The following is a 10,532-nucleotide window of genomic DNA, read 5'->3' on the forward strand; positions in this document are numbered from 1 at the left end:
AAAAATCTGTCGTTCTGCCCCTGAACAAGGCAGCCCACTGTTCCTAGGCCGTCATTGAAAATAAGAATTTGTTATTAACTGACTTGCCTAGTTAAATAAAGTTTAAAAAAATAATAATAATTGTCTGTTACAGCGGAGGAAATGTGCAGCTCGTTAAATGTAATCCGTCAGCGCATGCGCAGCTGCTATAGATCTGGGAGTGTGAGCGGCGCAATATTGTAGCACGCATGAGATTAGCTCTCGCTACTCTGTAGCCATGGGTGTTCAAACTGGACTGATTTGGATTGACACGAACAATGTTGTGTTGTAAAATGGACTAGACTGGAATGCGGGCACCAACTAAGCGGAGTGTCGAAGAAATGTGATCGTATCCAATCTATCCCGGCGTTTTGGATATAGACCGAATGACCTCTGGGATAACGGTGCCGGATATTAGTGGTTTTTAATACAGTAATTTGTTGTCTGTATACCCTTTTGGAAGATTGTATTCCCCCTTATGTTGTAGGCATTATATGTATTCATCATTTCCCAATGTGCTTAGTTCAACCTCATTGTTGAAGTCTTATTTTCATGATGCCTAAAAATGCACGCCTTTTCTAGTTTTAATAATATATTGTCTAGTTTCAGTATTTCAATGATTTACTTGACTTAACCTGCATCGTAGAGATCATTGTGATGTTTCTAAAGTGCCAATAACATTATCGATCAGACATTACTTGATGTAGGCTAGCTATAATTCCCTTTAATCTCTGCTTTTGCAACAAACAAAAAAATATATAATTGAACTCATCTGACATAAACGGACAATTGTAACAACTACTGTAGCTTTAACTCCGCATTTGTGTGGAACATATGATTGTGTGCCATTTTGTTCATAAGAGGTACCGTATTTGAATTTGGAGACTGATACAGCCTGCAGTTTTGCAAAGTTCTACATATCCAGCGTGTCATGAATTGCTCATGTTTCTCACCTGCTGTGGGACTGTTACTTGCTGAGAAACTGCAATCAGATTGACAGTTAAAGGGCAGGGCACATAGGCTGTAAACCATCTGTGCCAGGTTCCAGGACTGGGGTCCCTTGTGTGGGGGGATGCTAAGGACCACAGTGGGGTGTGTGGGGGTGGAGGAGAGAGATGAGGATGAAGGTGAAGAGGATTTGCGGGATGGAGGGGTGCCCTTCTTCGTAAACAGGGGAGGTCTACCGGTGGATGAGGAGACTTGGGAGCAGATGTGGAGGCATGTGGCCCGGACTCACCCTAATGGGGAGGCCATAGGGACACGCATCCGGGGAGCCAGTGATCTGCCCAAGGTAAGAGCAGGTGAAGTCCTCACCTAGACACCCTACTCTGTTGTTTTCAGTTTGACAGCTCTACAGACTACACTCAGTCTATTTCAACAATGTGAAAGAAAAAAAAGAATCAGCTTTTCCTCCCACTAGTATATAGCGTTCAATATGCATCCTAGTCACATTTATTTACCGTGAACTATCATTCAAGATAAACATGCAGTAAACTGTTCAGGAGGATATTGCATAGGCCTAGTATATGATGCTACATGCTTCATTCGATTCGCACTAGAGATGGAGTGAAGATAACCCACTATGCAGAATGATTGTAACTGACTCAGTTACGACTCCTCAGATAACAAGTGGATGAAGCTGTCAAAATATGCAGCATTTCAAACCACACAGATACACATGCAGTCATAACATGCCACTAGATGTACAAGTGCTGTTCTGTCCAGATGAGTTTAAATGCTGCCTCTGTGCTCCTAAGGAATCCCATTATATATTCAATTAATATAGCATTGTGAGACTTGCTATATGGAACAGTTAAGATAATGACCATGCCCATAAAGGATGGTTGTTAAGTTAAACAAGAGGACATTCTCCAGCTCTGTGATTGTGCGATACTAATGCTTCTGGTTGTGCTCTGCCTCTGCCCCATAGATTCCTACACCGAGTGTGCCTACATACCAGCCAACCACCAGTATCCCACAGCGCCTGGAAGCCATACAGAAATACATCAGGGACTTGCAGTATCCTTTGCCTGGAATGGTAGAACTGCTTGGTCACTATTGCCAAGCTCTGGACCAATGATGAATAGCCCAGGTAGCCTGGATAAAGCTGTGACTGTTCATTGGAGCTGTTGTTGGTCATTGTCAGTCTCTGTATGATTGTTTATCCCAACCTGTCAGTCTAGATAACAGTTTAGGTATGTCATCAAAATGTACAGTAGGTTGATTATACATTAATTAATGTGTAAAGATGTTAAATTCCATGCCTGACGCTAACACACTATGCTCTGGGTTGGAATTCAAGGTATCTCTCCTGAAATATGTGTTAGCCATGCACTCTATGTATCTATAAATAATTCATAAATATAGGCACAAGCTGATTTCATGCAGATGGAAACTGGGCCACACAGTAGATGTACTGAAGAAGATTATGGTGATTGGTAACTCACTGAGGTCCTTTGTTGTTCAGTTTGTAGAGCATGGAGCTTGTAACACCAGGGTAGTGAGTTTGATTCCCAGGAACACCCATATGTAAAATGTATGCAAGCATGACTAAGTCGCTTTGGATAAAAGTGTCTGCTAAATGGCATATATATATATATATATATATATATATATATATAACCAGTAAAATAGTTCATAAGTTCTTTATACTTGTCTTACTCATTCTTTTATGACAATATCAATGTATGTCACATCTCAGAATGTAGGCCATGTTTAGACTATAATCTATTTTGAGCATAAACATTAGTATCTCTCAGCTCAAGAAGGTCATCCATAATTCACAAACGAGGAACTATGAATATCAGAAAGCACTTAACGGGGTTCATTCCCATTGAGAATACGTACAGTGCACAGCCCAGAGGGTCTGTTGTGTTTGGACATTTCCCATATTGTTTCACTCCCTCTGCATTTGTATGTACACTGAACAAAAATATAAAAGCAACATGTAAAGTGTTGGTCCCATGTTTCATGAGCTGAAATAAAAGATCCCAGAAATGTTCCATACTCATAAAAGCTCATTTCTCACAAATTTGTTTACATCCCACTTAGTGAGCATTTCTCCTTTGCCAAAATAATCCATCCATCTGACAGCTGTGGCATATAAAGAAGCTATTTAAACAGCATTATCATTACACAGGTGCCCCTTGTGCTGGGGACAATAAAAGGCTACTGTAAAATGTGGAGTTTTGTCACACAACACAATGCCACAGATGTCTCAAGTTTTGAGGGAGCGTGCAATTGGCATGCTGACTGCAGGAATGTCCACCAGAGCTGTTGCCTGAGAATTTAATGTTCATTTCTCTACCATAAGCCACCTCCAACGTCGTTTTAGAGAATTTGGCAGTACGTCCAACCGGCCTTACAACCGCAGACCACGTGTATGGTGTCATTTTGGGGAGCGATTTGCTGATATCAATGTTGTGAACAGTGCCCCATGGTGGCGGTAGGGTTATGGTATGGGCAGGCATAAGTTACGGACACAATTGCATTTTATCGATGTCAATTTGAATGCACAGAAATACCGTGATGAGATCTGAGGCCCATTGTGAGGCCCATTTCTTTTTTAAGGTATCTGTGACCAACAGACACATATCTGTATTCCTAGTCATGTACAATCCGTATATTAGGGCCTAATGCATTTATTTCAATTGACTGATTTCCTCATAAAAACTGTAACTCAGTAAAATCTTTGAAATTGTTGCATGTTGCATTTCTATTTTGGTACAGTTTACTTAACAATATCCTACAGGTACAATCACACGGGAACACAGTTTTTTGAAATCAAGAAAAGCAGGCCTCTTACTGCGTAAGTTTCTCAGTTCCTTCTATCCCATTCCTGTTTCCTAATCTTTTATTTTAGCTCTTAGATTATCTTGAGTGGATCATGGCCTTGCTAGGGATATTGTAAATGTCAGACAGTAAGCAACATGACAGCTACCTGCCAGAGAGAATCTCAGGGTTTGGTGAAATAGCTTTTCCTGGGGCCGCAGAGGCCACAGAGGCAGCAGACAGAGGAAGTAGCTATGCATGTTTACCAATTGCTTTCATATTATGCTGATCATGACAGAAGCTGAAGGAATTGGATATCTGAATCGGCTGTATGTCTGTTGCACCCAAGGGCATTGCGACCAGGAACTGTTTTCATAGCCTAATAGGATCTGTTTCCCCGGCAGAAGCTTCTAATGCATTTTGCTTACTCGGTTCTTGACATTTAGCACCAGATGGTTTTATTTCAGTGTCTCATGCAAAATGCCAGTTTTAATAATCAAATGTATTTATTTTTCCTAAAGGAGTTAGTCATTTTCCCTTTGCATACACAAAGATAATCTGTAATATGTACAAGTGTCTTTCAGGCCTTTTAGAATCCATGTTTATAATTGCTACCTTTTAGAGTAGACTATTTTGTTGCCTTGTCTTCAGGTGTATTCTAACCCTCATATTCTGTGTAGGTTGATGGACATCGCCAAGGAGATGATCCGGGAGTCACTGCCAATCAAGTGTCTGGAGGCAGTGATCCTTGGGATGTATCCTTTCCTTGGTGTTCCACGTGAAAACTGTAATGACTTTCTTATGCCACTGTTGTTACCTGCACATCATTTTTTCTCATCTACGACACTGAGCAGCACAAGATTTGTCAATGGGGTGATAAATGATGACCTGGAAATGTTGTTTTCCAACTGAGTGCTTGTGGGAAGCTAAAAAAATAACCTGGAGTGATGCCTCAGTGTGGTAACAGGGATTTAGAGACAAAGCTTTATGGGCACAATCAGGGCATCCAAGTATTATGTGATTAGAACTGACTAGTGTGCTCACAGTCTGAGACTACTGTATGCAGACTAATGTATTCTTGTCTTAAAAACAGATTAGTGGAGCTTGAAAACAATTGTTGTTTATGTTACCCTGTAAAGGGGCACTCCAGTTGGAGCATGCAACCAGGGTCAGTGATAAGGTTTTTCAATGTCCTTGACCTTGCCTGTCCCAGTTACCTTACCAACAGCATGCCGGGTGTGGAGCGCTTCCCCCTCAGCTTTAAGACGCAGTTCTCAGGGAACCAATTCTGCCACATTGTGCTGGGGGTGCACAGCGGGGGCCGCTTCGGGGCACTGGGCATCAGTCGGCGGATGGACCTCATGTTCAAACCCCTGGAGTTCCGAACACTGGCTGACCTGGTGCAGGAGTTTGAGGGGGCCTACAAGGGTTACTGGCACACCCTGAGGAAGGTGAAGATTGGCCAGTATGTGTCCCATGACCCCCACAGTGTGGAGCAGATAGACTGGAAACACTCCATACTAGACGTGGATAAGCTGACCAAGGAGGAAATGAGGAGAGAGCTGGAGAGACACACCCGGGACATGAGGATGAAGGTAAAGGACCCAGGGACACAGAGACCATGTGTTAGAGTGCAGGAATGTGATGGGATGTACAGAACTAAGGCAGGACATGTGCACACATCTGGGGACTGAGATGGAAAAATGTCCATGAGCCAAACCATGTTAGGGATCCATGAAACAAACCTGTCAGCTTCCTAGGATTCTAGTGATTTCATTAGGTTCAACTGGCACTGAACTCGTAGTTTGTAGACTTCCATAGTACCAGTATGGAATTTAGATTTGTGTCAAATTAAATTGGGATACATCTGAGCTCCATGTTTTGATTCATGTGAGGGGGAAGCACCAGGGGAATTTTAATGTGAATCCTTTCTGAGCAGATGGAAAGCCCCTGTTAATCACTGAGATTCTGACTCCTTTTGACCCTCTGTCTCATCATGCATGATGACATGGAGTTGACCTGCCATTTCAGTAGCTATAATCCTCAAATGATGACCTCATGCGCTATCATCCCAAACAGTAATGAAAGGATCCTTAACGCAGGGCCCTGCGTATAATAAAACGAATGTGATGGCTTTGCTCTGCTCGGTTGTGCGCCATGTATGGCTGCCTCTATCAATCAGTGGCTGATATTTTTAGAGAGCGGGCTCTCCCATTCACTGGACTCACAATCACATTAAAGATGTGGAGGATTTTACCATCATCACCGTCAACACTATGCCTCCAGCATGTTAGGGCCTCTCATCGAGCAGCTCACCTTAGTACTACTCTAAGTAATTGAAAGCTGATGATCGGAGTGTTTGTTTGCTACTGACTTTCCTTCCACCTCGCTACTCTGCATTTATTGATGTGCTGTATTTTGAAAGACAAACGTTTAGTAATTGGAGTCTTACTTGAACTGCACTTCTCCTTAGTCTGTACAGAGGATATGACCAGAACTGTTTGTGTACCTCGTTTGTGTTTCCCCTTGTTGTTAATGTGAGGTAAACAGAACTGTGTGATTCTTTTTCAGATTGGGAAGGCTGCGCCCACTTCACCCACCAAAGACAGGAAGAGTAACATGGGCTCGCCCCACCGTAACCCAGGCAGCCCCATGCGCAGGAACAGCCGCATCGAGAGACGGTAATACTGATTGTGCACAATAGTCAGATATCAGGAGATGCTTAGTCTCACTATAGTCTCTCTGACAACACAGTAAATACTCATTAGGTCAATAAACAAGGTGCTAGCTGTAGTAGAGATAGCCCTGCACTGATCTGAACAAGCACTAGAGGCTAGATGTCCTATGACATAGTCCAAGAGGATTCTCTGAACAGTAATCTTTCAGTTGTAATCTGTCATGAGAAGTCATATTTTTTGTCTTTTTTGGGGGGTGTACAGTCCATCAGGAGAGAAGAAAGTTCTTGATCCGAAGTCACCTCCAGACATGAATGGATATCAGATTCGAGTGTGAGGAAGATTTCACTTCATAAAATCATCCTGCAAAACAAGACCGTAGAATGGTAGGGTTCTGTCCAACTAAAGGTTAGTTCTGGGGACTGGGCTTTTGTGTTCAGATTCAAAATAGGTTTGTACTGTGTAAGCAATTTGTTTATGGTATTTTGCATTCAACAAACATGAGGTATACTGTACAGAGCATGGCCATGTCAATAACTGATTTTTGACTAAATGTAAGTTCAAAGCCTATAATTCTAAGTTCTCACAATGCTCAATTTTGGGGATATCAAACAGTCGTTTTACACAGCCAAATCCATTTAAATTAACTTGCCTAACTGGTTGGCCTATTCACAAGATCTCTTTGAAATATAGACAACTTCTTTCCAAAAATGTGGCATGGGCCATTCAATAGCCCTGTGGTTCTTTGTTGTTTCCAGGCTTTTTGTAAAGCCAGAAACTTGGTAGTGTAGTCCATTCTACAATAGAATTGGTTCAGACAACATTTAAGGGTCAAACAGGCCTTGATCATGTTTTTAAAGATGGACTGTAGGTTTTTGTTAATATGCAATATTACATTTGGCTTATTTCTTAACGTGTAAAGTGGTGCAATTGGAAATATCATAGAAGATATCCATGTTGTCAATCAGTTATTAAGAATAACAATTATTGTGAGGATTACGTGCAATCTATGTCTCCATGTCGTACTGTAAGTGTGTAAATACATTGAACCTTTAACCTGTTAGCCTTGCTGGACAGTAACTGCTTTTGTAGTGACTAGTTTGCAATCCACTTACCTTGTGCCTTTTAGGAACATTTTAATAGACAGTGATAAAGAAAACAAGTAGTACTGGGTGAATCGTTTTTTCAATTTCACTAGGACAATACACTGTACAATCCATCTACTCTATCCCAAATAGATGGTACATTGAGCTATCAACACCTTACCCTGTGTTTGTGTGTTCTGCTATGGAGATGATGCGCGTGATTGAATGTTGGGTAATTCAGTGTACAGTAGTCTATTTAAACCTTTCAAAGCATGAAAAGTGTGATATGTTTTAGGATAGTAAGAAAAAGTGGTCACTGTGATCAACAGAATTTTTGAATTCTGGGGTCACTCACAAGACAAAATCTCACACACTCACAAAATGACTGCAACTAAGTGCGAATGATGAAGTTGCAGCTGATATGGGTTGACCTTATTTTGGGGGAAAGAGAGATATTTTGAAGGCAGCAGTTACTTTTTTTATATTGACATGGTCTGATATATTTTTGCCTTACAGTATAAATAACATTATTCTTATTATCTTAACACATAGCCTTATTGTGGTTGTCTAGCTCTATTTAATATTTACCATTTTTATTAAAGGTGCAAAGAGATTTGTTTACAATATTATCATCTTCATTTTTAAATGACATTTAGGCCAGAGCACTTGAGAAATTGGAGTCTGCACCATTTTAAAAAATAGTGCCTCAGAGCACATTGATTGGTTGGGATTCCTTGAGCCTCTTTCATTTTAACATAGAGGTTGTTGTCTTGTACCAAAATATTATATGACCTTTTATCACTATGTAGGACTTCCTATTGATTTAGAAATAAACTCTCCTCACCTCTCTCCCAATGAATCTGTTGTTGTGTTGATTTAGCTGACTTATGTCATGGGTCAGATGCCTGTGAGTTTATTAGAGCTTCAGCTACATTAAGAGATCTACAAAATGCAACAATGGATCAAATGTAGAGCTAAAATCAATTAATACAGTTATCAAACAGTGTGCAGAGGACATGGAGAGCACACTGCCAGTCGACATACAAACCAAGAGTCCAAATTGGGCACAGTGTGCACTCATCTGAAATACCTCTGCCACACACAGACGGACAATACAAAGAATAAACGACGAGCAATAAACATTTCCTCCTTTGATTGTCTACAAAGAAACCTTAATACAAATCCCATACTGAGGATCTGTGCACTAGGGGACTATACATTTATAAGACAATGAACAAAGACATCTGCTTGCAGGCACACTAATTAGAATAACATTTTCTGTATCTTCTCTGTTGCATGCTGGTACACTGTGAGAACTCCTAGCCCATTTTGGGCTTCAAGACATCCTTAACTGTAAATCACAGCAGGTTTTTTTATATCCTTTTTTTCTCTGCAATTTTGTGTTTTTGTTCCTTAGTGCAAAGATGATGTGATGATGTCACTGAGATTTTATCTAAGGTGGAATAACAAGAAATATTGTAACCAGAAATCACCTGTACGGCTTTGTGACACTTGAAATAAACAAGCAACTGGTATTTGACTAGATTTGTTGAAAATAAATGGTGTAACATTGAGTGATTATCGCACCTCTTTTCCCATTCAGCAAATGCTTTATTTATTTTTTGGTACTGTGCTGGCTGTCTGCAGTGCACTGTACTGACGCCCAGGGATCCTGCTGCACATAATCAATTAAGTCTAATGGAAGCCTCACTGGATGGATAGTCTACCTGACAGCACTGCAATCGGCAAACAAGGCTTAACTAATGAATCGCTGCCAACCTGACACATTTCATCATATAATGGGAGCACAGAGGACTGCCATGGTTGCTGCTCTCCTGAACACCCAGCCTCTCTTTAACAGGGGAAATCCATACATGAGGTCATGTTTTGTGTTCAGACCAGGGAGAGATAGCAAGACTTAGATAGCTCTCATACAGCACAAGAGAGTACTGGTGACTGTTCTCTTATGAAATTGCTCCTGTTAGTGTAAGTTATAGCTGAATGTACTGAATGTATAGCTAGCCGAATGTACTGAATGTATAGCTAGCCGAATGTACTGAATGTATAGCTAGCCTAATATACTGCATGCATAGCTAGCCGAATATACTGAATGTATAGCTAGCCAAATGTACTGAATGCATAGCTTGCCGAATGTACTGAATGCATAGCTAGCCGAATGTACTGAATGCATAGCTTGCCGAATATACTGAATGCATAGCGTGCCGAATGTACTGAATGCATAATTGGCGAATGTACTGAATGCATAGCTTGCCGAATATACTGAATGCATAGCGTGCCGAATGTACTGAATGCATAGCGTGCCGAATGTACTGAATGCATAGCGTGCCGAATGTACTGAATGCATAGCTAGCCGAATGTACTGAATGCATAGCTAGTCGAATGTACTGAATGCATAGCTAGCCGAATGTACTTGTACATAATGTAGGTATGGCATGTGAAATGTGTTTTAAGAAGTATGGTGCAAGTGCTTTAAGGAATCACAGCTGCAGTTGAAGTCACAGTTTGTTAAGTGGGGGTGATGTTGGTAATGTTCAGTGGAAAGAATGATGGAGAATGATTTCAAAAGGTGTGAAGGCACTGGGGAAGCCAAAACCTAACTCCGGTCTTATCTGAAAGTAGATCCCAGTAGTACCTCCCCCACCTTATCTGCCCAGAACTCTTTATGAAATTAAAATACAGAAGGAATAGTGGCCTACTTTAAAAAAAAACCTACTGACCCATTTCTCCTCAGCGGGTGTGTTTGGTGCCACAGGGGGAATCTCTGTTTGAGCGGCACAGTCCAACTCCTGTACAGGTTTCAAGGTAGATCCAGGAACTGAAGCACTAAGGTATTTATTCTACTCATATTAACTTATGTTTATAACTCTTTCGGTGATTGATTGTAATGAGATACAGAAATTACTTCCCTGGAAGAACCTGCTAGAGAAAACATCTGATTTATTGTAGTTAGGCTAAAGTGTCA

The 10,532-nt window shown here is 41.0% G+C and overlaps 1 protein-coding gene across 1 annotated transcript; it reads left to right on the forward strand.

Moving 5' to 3' along the window:
- The first annotated feature begins 190 nt into the window (after positions 1 to 190).
- Positions 191 to 9,123, forward strand: LOC106589786 (tubulinyl-Tyr carboxypeptidase 1). The gene is made up of 7 exons (XM_014180160.2): positions 191 to 1,309; positions 1,949 to 2,037; positions 3,770 to 3,826; positions 4,470 to 4,544; positions 5,003 to 5,384; positions 6,361 to 6,470; positions 6,729 to 9,123. The coding sequence occupies exons 1-7, from the start codon at positions 1,091 to 1,093 to the stop codon at positions 6,799 to 6,801; spliced, it is 1,005 nt and encodes a 334-aa protein (XP_014035635.1). The 5' UTR covers positions 191 to 1,090; the 3' UTR covers positions 6,802 to 9,123.
- The last annotated feature ends 1,409 nt before the right edge of the window (positions 9,124 to 10,532 follow it).

The sequence above is a fragment of the Salmo salar genome, chromosome ssa01 (assembly GCF_905237065.1).
Source record: "Salmo salar chromosome ssa01, Ssal_v3.1, whole genome shotgun sequence".
Lineage (NCBI taxonomy): Eukaryota > Metazoa > Chordata > Actinopteri > Salmoniformes > Salmonidae > Salmo > Salmo salar.